The sequence below is a fragment of the Orycteropus afer genome, unplaced genomic scaffold (assembly GCF_000298275.1).
Source record: "Orycteropus afer afer isolate SDZICR_OR568_19922 unplaced genomic scaffold, OryAfe1.0 scaffold00074, whole genome shotgun sequence".
Lineage (NCBI taxonomy): Eukaryota > Metazoa > Chordata > Mammalia > Tubulidentata > Orycteropodidae > Orycteropus > Orycteropus afer.
Genome location: NW_006921661.1, coordinates 11,640,260 through 11,656,202, shown reverse-complemented (window position 1 = coordinate 11,656,202; position 15,943 = coordinate 11,640,260). Strand labels below are relative to the sequence as shown.

The window sequence follows — 15,943 nt, the reverse complement described above, 5'->3', positions numbered from 1 at the left end:
CATGTATTTAACATGCAGGAATACCAACATCAGATCCGTATGGGAAACCAGAGAGCACAGAGCAAAGACAAAATAAGAAGTGATGAATAAAATATTCAAGGACCTCTGGTAGTGCAGTGGATAAGGCATTTGCTAAACAAAAGGTTGGCAGTTCAAACCCACCTGTTGCTCCATGGGAGGAAGATGGGATAATCTACTTCCATAAAGATTTACAGCCTCAGAAACCCAGTAGAGTTTGCTATGAGTCAGAATTGACTCGATGACAATGGATTTGTTTTTTTGTTTTAGAATAACATATTCGTCACACCTACAATTCTGATTACACTTTGGAAAGTAACTGGCAAAAGAAAAAGTTAAAAAGAGATTCAGGATCCATGTCAGGAAAGATTGTTTAGACCTGCTAAAGTATTTGAAAGAATTCCTGGTGGTACAACGGTTAAGCACTCAGCTGCAAACCATAAGGTTGGTGGTTCAAACTCACCGCCCTCGCCACAGGAGAAAAGACCTGGAAATCTACTCTCATAAAGATCTACAGCCTAGGAAAGCCTATGGGGCAGTTCTACTCTGTCGTAGGGTCACTATGAGTCAGAATTAACTGTATCACACACATTAATAACCATAAGGCATTTACATCTAAATAACAAAATAACATTTCCTCAGTATAAAATTTAATCTTTCTCCTGTCCTGGAAAAACATCTTCTACCCTAGAGTTCCTTACAAATCAAATAAGGAAGCTGAATACCTTATTTGAGGCTCCATGCTGTATTAGATTCCCTGCTTGGATATCAGTAACAATCCAAATGGTAAGAATATCAAATTTTTATTTTAAGCCACGGTGTATCAATTACAAAGAATGATCAATTCAGGAAATGTTCTTAAGCAGAACTTTAATGAGTTTATACATCTTTGGCAGACTATCCCATTGTTTACCCTTGCAAATTCTACTTCAGGTTAAAGTGATTATTATTCAGCATTGGCTCAGATAGTTTGAACAAGCACTGTTTCAGAAAGTCTATAAATAGAAGCAAATACTGTGAAAATGTATGGACTTCCATATCAGATAATGAATCTAGAATATTACACAGTTGGTAAGAAAAATGTAGAGTATGACCTGTGATGGTAAAAATACCCAATGCTGTAATACTAAAAAAAAAAAAAAAAAAAGTTTAATTTTTCTATAAATAGTATTACTTTATAAACAGGATAAAAGAATATACTTTAAAATGGACTTTAACATACATATGCTACAGCATGCTATATTATTTGTAATTGCCTCATGACTCACTTTTATTATTGCAGAATCAGTCAAAGAACATTCTCCAATATATTTATTTAAAAAAAATTAAAAAAAGCACAAGCATGTTCGCCCAATCTTCAAAATTCTTTTTCAAAGCTTTCCCTGAGAGCCCACAAGATTTGAGTCACTTGTGTTTATGCCTTGATTGCTTAGATTTGAATATGCATTATGTGTCTTTTGTTAAACAATGAACTTCTCAGAACTATGAAAATATTTTTCAAGCTAAGAGTTTCCTGGGTAAATTATTTTCCTACTAGTTCAGATCCTCCTCTTAGCACCTGATAAGTAATATGTTTTATTCACCATAAATGCTTTATAAGGAAGAAGTAATTAAAATATTGCTTCAATCTTAAGATATATTTTGTCAGATTGTAAACATCCTAAGAATGGAGGCTTTGTCTTTGTTGTTCACTGTTTTAAGCTGTGGGCCTAATAAAGTACTTGGCAAACTAAAGATGCTTAAAATATGTAAGAGGAATATATGCAAAGTTATGATCAAATAGAAGTAACTCAATAAGCATACATTAAGTATCTGTTATTAATAAGTCACTATGCTTGAGTCTGTGAAAGATATAACAATCCTCAAAGTACAACTTTTCAAAAAGTGTCAAGTCAGTAGGGAAAGAGAGATATGTACCTCTAATACGAGACTAATACAATTCTGTAAGGTCTCTCTGAGACAGAAAAAATGAATAGGTGTCTACTTGGGGATACCAGGAAAGATTTCATAGAAAAGATTATTTTATTAACAGCACCTGGAAGTATTTTAAAAAGCAACAAGAAGAAAAAAGAAGGGTAAATATTTGAGTCAGAGAGAGCTAAATAATCAAACACTCAGAAAAGAGGTATTCATGGTGTTCCCAGAAGTGGTTATTAGCTGAGATTCCAGAAGAGTATTACTTTAGCATACATGATAACCTATGGGTAGCTTGTTAAAATGTAGGTTATTGGGCTCTATCTCAAGAGTTTCTGATCAAGTAGTTCTGGGTGGAGTTGAAGAATCTGCATTGTAAGCAAGAACCTCGAGTGGTCCTAATGCCTTGGTGTTGGAAACATATCCAGTGGGCACCCAGAGAGACTGTGAAGACTCATAGGAATGAAAACCCTGTGGAAGATGAAGAAGAAGAACAACAACAACAAAGTGTATTGGAGAGGAACTTGAAACGGAAATTTAATGTTTCATGATTTGAAAAGTCAAAAAAAAAAAACCTCATTATTAAATATTTAGGAGCTCTGGTAGCATAGTGCCTAAGGCACTTGACTGCTAACCAGAAGGCTGGTGGTTCAAACCCACCAGCCACTCCTCAGAAAAAAGTTTGGGCAATCTACTTCCATAGTGGTACTGCCTTGGCAATCCAAGGAGGGGTCGCTATGAGTTGGGGCCAACTCAACGGCACATAACAACAACATTAAATATTTACAAAATGCAAGGAAGTGTAGAGAAAATATAAACAAACTAATATACAACTATGAAGAGATAGGAACTTTCAACATTTTGGAATATGTCTATCTAAATTTTTTAATGTGTATGTGTATACATGTGCATATCTTTATGTATGTGTATTCACATGAAACATACACACAAATTCTGTGAAAACTACCCCATTTATTAATCTACCTTATCATAAAGCAACATGTCATTCAGATCTATAGCAATATTTAGCTTGCTGTATAATCTTTCATACTTTATTTAACCAATTCCTTAAAGTAATATTTTAAGGTACACATACTTAGGAGATGAATCACTGGGACTATACAATTACCAAAGTGACATGAATGAATCTTTTAACAATTAGGTGAGTATTCTTTTCATTCACATTTCTTCTTATCCATATTCTTTACTTATGTATCTATTGTGTAGAATAATAAATTATTACTAAACTGTAAGAATTCCTGAAATCCAGACTTTTCCTACTGCTTATATTAGATCAGACTTCCATTTTATAACTACATAGCCTAGAGATGGTGAGACTGTCTAGACCCAACATCTGACCTCATTTGTACATGCTGATACATTTTGTCCATATATTAACCACGGTCCTACTGTATGCCAAGTGCAATACTGGTAACAAGGTAACAGATGCATAAGTCATGGTTCCTGTGCTCAAAAGTCCACAGTCTAGAACTGTGTAAAAAGTAAGTAAATGGATCACTGGAATAGAGTGCTAGCATGGATCAATAAGGTCTTCCAACGTACAGTGGTAACTCAAACTAGTTAAGGATCATGAGTGATTCAGCAAAGACTTTTGTAGAGAAGAGGTACCCTGAAACTTTCCTAAATTCTCTTAGAAAGGAATATTTTGAGCATAGCCTTGCGTATTTGCTTGGTCTTCACACTGTAGATTATGGGATTCATTACAGGAGGGATGAGTAGATAGACATTGGCAGTGAGTGTGTGCACATAAGGAGAAGAATGCTTCCCAAATCTATGCACCAGGGACAAGCTGATCATAGGGATGTAGAAGATGGCAACAGCACTTATGTGTGAGATACAGGTACCGAAGGCCTTTTTCTGTTCCTCTCGGGAAGCAATGCTGAGCACGGAGCGGATGATCAGAACATAGGAGAGGAGGATCAAGATAGAGTCTATGCCAGCAGTAGAGATGACAATGGCCAGCCCAAATGCACTGTTGATCTTGGTGTCTGTGCATGAAAGCTTCATCACATCAGGATGGAAGCAATAGGAGTGGTGGAGCACATGACTTTGACAGAAAGACAGACGTTTAAGGAGCAGAAGTAAAGGCACCAGAGCTGTTGTTCCTCTAATAACAATTGCAAAGCCTGACTTAATAATCCGTGAGTTGGTTAAGATTGTGGCATATCTCAATGGATTACAGATGGCAATGAAACGGTCAAAGGCCATTGCCAGGAGCACTGAAGATTCCATGAATGTGAAGCCATGGATGAAGAACATTTGGACAATGCAGGCATCAAAGCTGATTTCTCTAGCATTGAACCAGAAAATACCTAGCATAGTGACCAGTGTGGATAGGCACAAACCTAGGTCAGTGAAGGACAGCATGGAAAGGAAATAGTACATGGGTTCATGGAGAGTAGACTCAGTGATAATGACAAAGAGGATCATGCCATTCCCAGAGAGGGCAATGGCATAGAGACAGCAGAATGGGATGGAGATCCAGGCATGAGAAATTTCAAGGCCAGGGATGCCAGTAAGGAAGAACACTGCAGGGTGGAAAATGCTCTGATTGAAGGAATGCATCATGAGTAAAGGAAACAGATTTCCCTGAGGATAAAGAACATGTTCTGTAACAATAGGGGGATTTTTTCTTTTTAACTCTCTTTTACTAATCAATAGGATCACTAGCAGACCTTGCCTTATTCTTCATTGAAAACGCAAGTCAATTATTTATTTACTTGCTTACTTACTTATTTGTTTTTAAGATCTGGAACTGATCTTGGATGAACTAAGGGAAGAGAACTAAATTGTATGAGTAAATCTGGGTTCTTCCAAGAGTTTCACTGTTATAAATATAAATACTCAGTATATATACTTACATATATATTTAAAAGACGGGTTAGATTAGCATGATATTTTTCAACTCAGTGACCCCATTTACACAGGCAGATGGGATATATATCTGGCAACAAAGCAAATTCAAAAATCAATTCACCCTGCTTTTCTTTACTTATCACTTCTCCGAAAATGCTGAAGTCCATTAAGATTTATAGATCCTTGTAGACCAAATGAAAATAAAGATGTTAAATATTTTCCTAGTAAAATCTTTTTAATTGAATATAACAGCTGTTGAGAAAAACTTAATAACAGGAAAAAAACACAATTAAATCTCAGCAAATAGATCATAACAGGTAAAAGTAGGCAAAGAGTTTGTTTATACAAGTAGTATCTGAGAACCTGAGTATGTTTAAGGGAAATATTGCCCAGAGAAAGATGGCCTGGAGATTAACCTCAGCTGGAACAAAGGAACCTATTGAAGGCTGGTATATTGCAATTGGAACAGAATAACAGGAGCAAGTTTCTTGGCCTTTTTTTCCACCCCCTTCGGTAAAAGGGCATTGAAAGTGAGTTTCTAGAGAATTAGTCTCTCAGAAACACTCATTACAACTGGTTTCAGTTCCACTCAGATGGCTGATGATGACTGTGATCTCCTCTGTTTGGGGATATGAGCATGTACTTGCTCAGACCAATAAATCTATAGAATCTAAGAAGTTCTTCTGTGTTGGTTCTTGACCTAAGACTTCGGCCACCATAATTTCATCTAGAGAAAGAATGTTAGATGTTTAGTGTATTTGTTCCCCATCCATTTATTTACATGTGCATTCATTCAACACATATTTAAATATCTACAAAATGCCAGCATGTGCAATGGACAGAATTGAAATTAGAGCTGGTTCCCCAAGTAAGTTCTGTACACGAATCTAGGAAATAAAATAGTTGAGGGTAAGTCAACTTCAGCCCCTGGATGAGCAGGCTGGATCCTAGACTTGAGAGAGAATAATTACTTACTAAAAGTTAAGATCAAAAGGACGTTTCTGTAGATATCTGAAGAGAGGAAAAGAGAAAAATATTCAATGCAAGAAGCATCTTTGAGGACTCATTAAAATCTTACAGACTAGAAAATTTGAATTGAGAGGCAATGCAGAACACAACAAAAGCCCTGCACTTTGGAGTCAGCCCTTGAACCTCAGTTGAAAGACAAGCCTCACTTTCACCTGTGACTTCAAGCGCAAAATTGAAACACAGACTTACTTACCTATCTCTGCACCCACAGGGGTTTCAGTGACTCTTAGCTTGCTAATAAAACCTGAGAATTATCAAACCAATAGCTGTGGTTGAAGTTACAAGAATGGTTGGAAATATCTAGGAGTAATAAATCTAGGGGGAAAGAGTCCTGAGGACAGAGCCCAAGGAAACAGCAGTATTTAAGGAAAAAGTACAAGATGTACTTTCTAATGAGGCATGAGAGGCACGGCCACTGGGGAAAATGACCACTAGGGCCTCATCTTTTTTTTTTCCCCAAACTTTTGTTAACAGAACCAGTAATAATGCCTGGCACAGTTACATCTAAAAAATTTGTGGAATAAATCACTGTATTGGTTCTGAAAATAATTAGATGTCTTAGGTTCTTAATAATTTTGATGTATGGTTCTATCAGTTCAGAAGTCAAATTCATGTAGTCTCATTAGCATATTTTAAAATAGGAGGGAAAATAATAGTTTTCTTATTAATCAGATGTCCTTGAGACTAGAACTTTGTTCCAATTAAGACCTGTGATAATATTTTTTTTTTTCCAAATGAAGTAGAGAACTAGTAAAAAAAGAAAGAAAGAAAAAACAAACTCACTGCTGTCTGCTGTGGAGTCGATTCCAACTCATAGGGAGCCCTCCTTGGGTTTTGCAGGCCAAATCTCTATGGAAGTAGATTGCCCAGTGTTCCTTCCCAGGAGTGGCTGGTGGGTTTGAACTGCCAGCCTTCTGGTTAGCAGTCAAATGCCTTAGGCACTACACCACCAGAGAACTAGTAATAACCTCAAAATCACACCTTCTTTAATTTAAAGATGAGGAAGCAGGCTCTCAGTGTGATGCTCATTTTGTTATAGTTTCTAAATGGGACCCTAGAGGATTATCTGTTTGTTCACACTAGACTTTCTCCCTAATAACAATAATGATACCATATTAAATACCTCCTGTGTGCCAGATAAGAGACGTGGTGGTGCAGTGGTTAAAGCACTGGGCTGGTAACCAAGACACAGTGGTTTTAACCCACTAGCTGCTCCATGGGAGAAAGATGTGGCAATCTGCTGCTGTAAAGATTTACAGCCTTGGAAACCCTCTGGGGCAGCTGTATTCTGTCCTGTAGCTTCATTATATTTGGAATCTACTTGACAGCAACGGATCTGTTTCACTATCTTTATTTCAGTTTTTCTGAGTCCTTTCCACTTCTCTACCTTGTTCTACTTGGTCTCATTTTCAAACTCGTGTAATCAAAGGTAAATATGTTAGAAATCTTCTAACACTAGAAACTGTAGTAGCAAAGCTTAGGAGCAAAAAACTTTTTTTTTTTTAGTTCTGTGTTTCTTTAACCACTCTTGAGTTTTCTTGCACTAAAACTGATGAGCACATATTAAATTACTATTCTGGAATAAAAAACATTTAGATGTATTTCTCCCCCCACTGAGAAAATTGCCAAGATATACATAACGAAAATGCCATGCTCTTATCACTCCTTATTTGGAAAGAACTTATTTAAAAAAAAAAAAAATGTGGATTGAATAGACACACACTCATGACTATATTCTATATACATAATAACTACTTACAAGATCAGAGCAATGTTTTTAGTTGACATGATACACGGATCTCTTGACTGCATAACATTGAGTTCATGGTCAGAAATATCTTAACTGTTCTGCTTTGGTCTTTAAAGCCCATTCTGAAGATTCTACAGTGCCTCTTGTATTTTAAAAAAGTCTGCAGTGCACAAAACACTGACCTCATGAAGAGAAGAATTCTTGGTCAGGAAAAGGGAGGTCATTTGATCTTATTCCCTGCTCTGTGAGGGATGGTCTCAGACAGCAGAAGGAGACAGAGGGAAGGAGAAAGAGAAAGGAATGAGAGAGATAGTACTTCTACCACACAAACTTCCAGCAAAAAGACCCTGCTCTCACAAAGCTGGGAGATTAGGCCCTGGGCAGTTCTGCCCCCTGAAGCTGCCCCCAAGAGGTTTTCTTTTGCCAGGAGAACAAATGGGGAGAGAACTCAGGAATGGGAGATCTATCATATTTGAGAGAACACTCTTTATAAGGAGTCCACAGGCTGCCTGATAAGAGTAATTTATTTAGCAGAAAAGCAAATTCCTGAGGGAAATCTCTGGACAACTATGTCCTGCTAACCCCTTGTGTCCCAAGCGTAGAATCTGCAGGACAATTTCTTTTCAGTCCACCTACATACGTATTTCTCCAAAGGAGAGGCTTGGAGATGGAGAACAGTTCCAATTGTTACTTGAGCAGTTAACCCCTGAACAGTTGTGGACCCAAGCTCTTAACTTTCTAATGTATTTTTCATAGGGTTAAAGTGAGGTAGAAGCTAAGTTCGTGGATCACCCAGTTATTTTTCAGGTTGACCAAACATAAAGTGTAGAACCCAGGTGTGGAAGTAACTACATGCACTAAGCGTAATGCCTAAGGCACTTGACTGCTAACCAGAAGACTGGAAGTTCAAACCCACCAGCCACTCATCGGAAGGAAGATGGGACAATCTAGTTCCATAGTGATACTGCCTCTGAAACCCAAGGAGAGGTCGCTATTTATCGGGTCCGACTCGAAGGCACATAACAACAACAACAACATGCACTGAAGCTAATGATTATCTGCAATGATTATCTGATTCAGAGTTCAAGGTCTCTGTGTATTCTGAATATCTTGGGAGATGGGCTAGCTTATGCATAGGCACAGCAAATGACCAGTTACAAGTTAGTGATTAAAGAAAACTACAAACTTTGTGAGTCCCTTGTGTATCTCTTGCTAGGCTACAGAGGTGCTAGCTACTGAGTAACCAGGACTAAAACTGATAGTGTATTTACTATTGTGGTGAAGCCATTAAGCATGTTTGACAGATGCCCTCTATTAAATCAGGGAACACCCATAAGTGGCTTTCAGATTTTACCCTTTAATACAGCCTTTGACATTTAGCAATGAACTGAGAGGTCTGGTAAATTATAAGAAATAACTAATTAAGCTTGCTTGGCATAAGAAGTTATGTCAAGAGGATATTGCCTTGCAAAGACCTGCTATTTGGGGGAAGGGAGTGAAATAACTATTTAATTCCATTAGAGTTACAGCAGAGTTGAGATCTTAAATATCTGTGTTTTTGTTTTTTGTTTTTCTTATATCACAAAATCTTAGGTCCCTGGGAAAACTTGAAAAGACAAGTGTCTTTCCAGGAGATCATGAAAAACCAGAGAAAATGTGCTACTTTTATCAGGTATCTTCTGCACGAATAGAAACAGTCTCCTCCCAGAAAGCACTTAACCGAGATGGGGGAGAAATTTGCACAGCTCTGGATAAGTTTGTCATAAAATGTATGAGACTCAGTGGGGAAAAGCAAAGAAATGTAAGCTTCCAAGATACAAAGCAAAAGAGAGAGAGATGCCAAGAGTGTCCCATCTAGTCTGGGGTATAAATGAGAGAAACTTGCTGTCCATACACAAGGGTCCAATCTGAAGAGCATTGGTGGCACAGATGAGTGGGGCTACAGAAAATGGTATACTGTTAGCAGAACCACAGATCTGCTTTTTTCCAGCCCAGAACCATGGGACTTAAATCGTTCACCAACCCAGACCACATAACCAGTGGATAAATACAGATGGGATGTAATAATCAGCATCCAATCTGACTGGTCAAGTTTCTATTCCAATTGACCTATTCTAGACATATTCTAGATATTTGGTATCTGCTGCCATCCATTTAGGAGCTCTGGTGGCATAGTGCCTGAGACATTTGACTGTTAACCAGAAAGCTAGCAGTTCAAATCCACCAGCCACTACTCAAAAGGAAGACGGGGAAATCTCCTTCCATAGAGATACCACCTCAGAAACCAGACCCAGGAAGGGTCACTATGCGTTGGAACCAACTTGACAGCAGTGAGTTTGGTTTGTTTGGGGTTTTGCCATCCATTTTTACATTGATCCTCAATATAGCATTGGATAATTCAAAGTATTTGAAACCAGACAGCCAAGATCCAAAGCTCAGCTCTGTCATTTGCTATTTGTGTGACATTGGGCTAAGTGACCACTGTTGCTGTTAGGTGCCATGAAGTCAGCTTTGAATCATAGTGACTCTATGTACAACAGAACAAAACATTGCCCGGTCCTGTGCCATCCTCACAATTTTCGCTGTTTAACCCCATCATTAAAGCCATTTTGTCAATTCATCTCCTTGAGAGACTTCCCCTTTTTCCCTGATCCTCTGCTTTACCAAGCATGATATCCTTCTCCAGGAACCAGTCCCTTCAGAAAACATGACCCAAGTGGATGAAATGAAGTCTGCCAGTCTCACTTTTAAGGAGCATTACAATTGCACTTCTAGAACAAATTTGTTCATTCCTCTGGTAGTCCACAGTATTTTCAATATTCTTTGCCAACACCACAATTCAAAGGCATCAATTCTTCTTTTGTCTTCCTTATTCATTGTCCAGCTTTCACAAGCATATGAGTTAAAAATACCACAGTTTCGATTTGACACACCTTAGTCTTCAAAGTGACATCTTTGCTCTTTACACTTTCAAGAGGTCTTTTGCAGCAGATTTGCCCAGTGCAAGTTGATTATGGATCCAATAAAATGAAATCTTTGACAACTTCAATCTTGTCTCCATTTATCATGATGTTGCTTATTGGTCTAGTTGTGAAGATTTTTGTTTTCTTTGTTTATTTGTTTTCTTTATTTATTTTTGCTTTTAGGGCAGTAATTACTAACTACCCATTATACCCCTTGTTGTCAAGTCAATTCCAACTCATAGCAACCCTATAGGCAGAAAGAACTGCCTATAGGCTTTCCAAGGCTGCAATCTTAAGGAAAGCAGACTGCCACATCTTTGTCCTGCAGAATGACTGGTGGGGTCAAAGAGCCAATCTTTCAGAGAACTACTAATAATTCAGCCTGGCTAAAGTCGGGAAAAGAAGTGGATGAGGCTATTTAGAGATTACAGTGGTCCAATAGGTATATACTAGGTAGATACACTCCTTGGAGAGAAGAATCATGGGAGAATAGAAAGGCTGTGTATGCACAGGGAGACAGCTCAGGGGGCAGGAGTGCATGGAGGGAAGGACACAGGGAAGAGGTAACTATCGGGAGGAAGTGGGAGGGGAGCTGTAGCATTGTGGTGAATTGTAGTCAATGTCATGAGACAAAGTGTATGTGAACTGCTGTATGGAAAGTGAATTTGCTCTGCAAACTTTCACCCAAATCACTTAAAAAAAAAAAAAAAAGGAGCTGTATAGTATGACCTTACTATTATTTGTAAGCAAGGAGCTCCTGTAGCACAGTGACTAAGGCATCTGACTGCTAAGCAGAAGGTTAGCGGTTCAAACCACCAGCCACTCCATGGAAGCAAGACTGGGCAATCTACTTCAGTAAAGATTTACCAACTTGGAAACCCTGTGGGGTCTCTATGAGTTGGGATCAACTTGATGGCAGTGGGCTTGGGGTTTTGGTTTTAAAAAAACAAACAAATGTGGTTCAAATGAATAATCTTTGATGCCACAACCAGTTTTTTTTTTTTTTTTGGCTGTCGTTGTTGGTGTTGTTATTGTTTGTTTATTCACCTTTATTTTAACAAGTCAGATACATTGATCCTATATGAACTGATTTGCCTCTGACTTCTTGCTCCTGTCTCAGACCTTCTGTTTCTTTCAGAATCTGTACACTTTGCTGTCCTGCAGGACTCTCAGCCCTGAAGCCTGCCTTCCCATCTCCTGATCCAGCATGACCATCCACATCCTCTGCTACATACAAAAATTTTGAAAGTTGCATAATATCCCATGACTGGATCCTAAATACTTTGTTTTGAATCATTGCTCATCTTACTTATCTGTAAATTTTTATTATTGTAAATAATGATACAATGAATGTTCCTGCACATAAAATGTAGCCTAAATATCTGATATTTTTCCTTTGGATAAATTTCTAGAAATGGAATATTATGGACATAAAACCAAAAAACCAAATTCACTGCCATAGAGTGGATTCTGACTCATAGCAACCCCCTTTGGGTTTCTGAGGCTGTCAATCTTTACGGCTGTAGATTGTCCAGTCTTCCTTCGGCAGAGTGGCTGGTAGGTTTGAACTGCCAACGTTTTGGTCAGCAGTCAAATGCCTTAGGCACCACACCACCAGAGCTCCTTATCATGGACATAATAGGCAACAAATAATCTATGGATAAACTGACCTCCAGAAATTTCAAACAAACAATATAAAAGAGGAGTTAATCCATGTTAACACAGGAACATGAAACTTTGTATTATAAACTTTTTAAATGTCTTTTCTGATTTGCGAAGCAAGAGTATTAAATTCTTTGCTTTTATGACATCTAAATAAAGTGTTTGCATTCAATAAATAACATTCATTGCAAGTCCCTACAGCATAGCTTTCTTGTTTCCAATTCTGTCCTTCCTGTTTGGACTATGAAATTTTAGAAATAGTAAGATAAATTCCAGTGATGTCATAGACTGTGGTATGTTTCCTCAGTTCAATGTTATTAATATTGATGTATTGATAACTGTGTATTCTTACTATATATGTTTTTTTATTTAGGGATAGTGTGCTGACTTTCAAAAGGTTACATCAAATTACCACTTATTGTTCTGCAAGACTAAAGCAATAGTACAGCAGAGAGAAGAGCCGTACGTTTAAGGTCTATGAACCAGTGTGTGTGGGCATTGGTGGTTCAGTGGTAGAATCCTTGCCTTTCACTGAGGAGACAGGAGTTTCTGTTCACTAGGGGTGATCCGGTAAATACAAATGACATAGCTTCCAGCGTGATGCAACAGGCAAGCCATCACAGTATGACAAACTGATAGATGGAGGATGTTCTATTCTTTTTCTTTCTTTAGTCTTCAACTTTTATCATGATGTTTGGAATACAGGAATCTCTTATGAAATATCTGGTAGATATATGGGCGAATAAGTGAATTATTTTCCTAGCTGCAAGAGAGAGGACACTAAAAAGCATAGATAGGCTAAAGAGATATTCCTGCTGTGAATAATGATAGATGCTGAAGAGATAAGGGCTGGAGAGTGACTCAAAGTCATAACAGGAGATACATTTTAGCAATTATGTATAATTCTTTGACTAAGAATATAACCTTTAGAGTGACTGTTAACAGATATAGAATTTATTCTTGTGTGATGAACATTTTATAAAATTAGACTGTTGTGATGGTTGCACATCTTCATGACTTTATTAAAAAACCAGCAAATTGTATACTTTATATAAGTGAATTTATGTATGTTAATAATATCTCAATAAAGCTGTTTTTTAAAAAATACTAACAAAATTACATTAGAATGTAAGGACATCAGTCTATAAAGCCTATATAGCACATGCCCACTATACGTAATCACATATTAAAAAGTATATTTAAAAAACAAAAGTCTTCAAGGCAGAAAAATGAATTCTTCTGGGAATCTCCACACCTTGGAGGCACAGTGAGTTAGCACCACCACCAGGAATTGCCTCAGTTCTGTGCCGGTCTCCCATAGGCTGAAATTAGTCTCTTTATAAGCTTGGCACTCCTCTGGAATCCAGTGTCTCCTCAGCCTTCTAAATCAGCCTGACAGGGACAGGCAGGACTGCTGTATGGGCTCTGTAAGTAAAACGGCTTTTGTTCAACCTCTACTCTGGATGAGCTGAGTTTTTTTGTTTTGTTTTGTTTTGTTAATCCTTAGGGAAGAATTTCCTCAGAATGTGCAGAACTAGATTAGACAATGGGATTGTGGGCTGAAGAAGATAGTATAATTTGCTCTCCAGGTTATATAATTTTTTCTTTCTAGGAAATCTGTAGGAAAAGGGCATTTTGTTCTGATGGTGGGGGTTGGTTATCATGTGGCTCCTTTCTCAACTGGCTTAATCAGTGTGCTAAGATGTTTCTCATTATCAGTGATTTGGTGCCTGAAAAACCCAAAAACAGCATGAGAACCTCATCTCTAAGCCAAATTTTGAACAATTTACTACATGCCAATCACTCTATTAGGTACAGTGCATATCCTATCTTACAGATGAGGAAACTGGAGTAAAGGAAGTTTAAATAACTTATAGATATCAATGAAACTATCATTTTGAAAGCAAAAATATTAGAATTAAAGAAATTGTTTTGGGGAGTAGATTTCTAGCTCAGACATTCCCTAGTTGTGTGTGATCTTAAATGTATTTCTTAATCTTTCTGATATTCAGTTTCTCTATCTGAAAAGTGAATCTAATAGTATGTGCACATGGAGTTGAAGTAAGTATTAAAAGACAGAATGCTTATAAAGGGTTTGCCACAGTTACATTCACAGAGCAGAGCAAGTGCCCAATAAATAGATACTGTATTGTTATTACTAATATTTAGTGTTATTATCACTGTGCAAGGTCTCAAAACTAGTTAGTGGTTGAGGAAGGATCTGAACCCAGGTGAATCACACACTCTAACCAGGCTATTAAGAATGGCTTGGAGAATATAAAAATAAACTCCAAACTCACTGCCATTGAGTTGATTCTGACTCACAACAACCCCCTTTGGGTTTTCGAGACAGTAAATCTTTACAGAAGGAGATAGCCCAGTCTTCCTTCCGTGAAGTGGCTAGTAGGTTTGAACCGCCAACCTTCTGGTTAGCGGTCAAATGCCTCAGGCACAATGCCACCAGAGCTCCAATAGTTGGTTGATTAATATAGATGATGCTATATGGTCTAATTCAGCAGCTGAAGACACAGCTACATGTTATTGCTCAAAAGAGTACAATGAAAGAATCATGGTCATGTTGTTGTTGTTATGTGCCATCGAGTCGGAATTAGTTGAGAGAGTGGAGTATTTTGCACAAGAGCTAATGAAGATTGGTTTGGATTGGAGAAATGAATGGGACAGATTCGAGGGTGATGGAAGCTTAAAAGAATAGTTTGGGGAAATTGGTGCAGTGCCTAAGGCATTTGACTGCTAACCAGAAGGTGGCAGTTCAAACCCACCAGCCACTCCATGGAAGGAGGACAGGCAATCTACTTTAGAAAAGATGAACTGCACTGGAACCCCAATGGGGGTCACTATGAGTTGGAATCAGTTCAATGGCAGTGGATTTAGTTCTGTGGTTTTTTTGTTTTGTTTTGTTTTTCCTTCCCTAATAAAATCCAATATCTCCCACTTTAGGAGCTCTGGTAGCATAGTGGCTAAGACACTTGACTGCTAACCAGAAAGCTGGTGGTTTAAACCCACCAACCACTCCTCGGAAGTACGAAGGGGCAATCTACTTCCCTAGTGATACTGCCTCGGAAACCCAAGGAGGGGTCGCTGTGAGTCGGGTCGACTGGACGGCACATAACAACAACACCTCCCACTTCATTCTTTGATATGAACAATTAACTTTTTTCAACATAAGAAAGGTGAAAAAAAAAAAAAAAACAGCTCCAAGTCCACTTCCAAACAGACTGCTGTTACTTAACCTTCCAATATACACTTTTAGAGCCTTCAGTTTTTGACATTTCAGAAGTAGAATCAACACTAATGCAATGAATATTTGTACATAGGGGAAGAGAGTATGTGGGGAGATAATTCTGATTAGATTCTAGGCTAGTATTTGATATACATTTGATCAATAAAATGTAAGAGGAAGGGCCAGATTTGGAATTGGGGAGGGAATAAATTCTATTTGGCTCATACTGTAGTTGATGTGGCTGAAGGATTACGGCTGGAGATGACCCACAGGGTAAATAAAGTGTTTTCCTCACCTTTATCTTACTGACTCCAAGCACAGAGTTCTGATTTGTTCTACAAACTGCTGCCAGTTATTTTTCTAAATTGAAAATTTCAGTGTCTCATTCTTCTTCCACAATTCCAGTTTAAGTCCAGAATCTTTACCATAGCTTTAAAGGTTCTGCTAAACTTTTAGGAAAAAAAAAAAACTCAAGAGAGATCATAATTA

At 37.9% G+C, this 15,943-nt stretch overlaps 1 protein-coding gene across 1 annotated transcript; it reads right to left on the bottom strand.

Annotated features, from left to right (window-relative positions):
* Positions 1-3,573: 3,573 nt before the first annotated feature.
* LOC103197196 (olfactory receptor 51F2-like) lies at positions 3,574-4,521 on the bottom strand. The gene has a single exon (XM_007941068.2). It carries the CDS (start codon positions 4,519-4,521, stop codon positions 3,574-3,576), a length of 948 nt encoding a protein of 315 aa, XP_007939259.2.
* Between the last annotated feature and the right edge of the window lie 11,422 nt (positions 4,522-15,943).

Excerpts from the sequence above, each read along its gene's own strand:
- LOC103197196 (XM_007941068.2), bottom strand. The coding sequence starts at position 4,521 with ATGATGCATTCCTTCAATCAGAGCATTTTCCACCCTGCAGTGTTCTTC.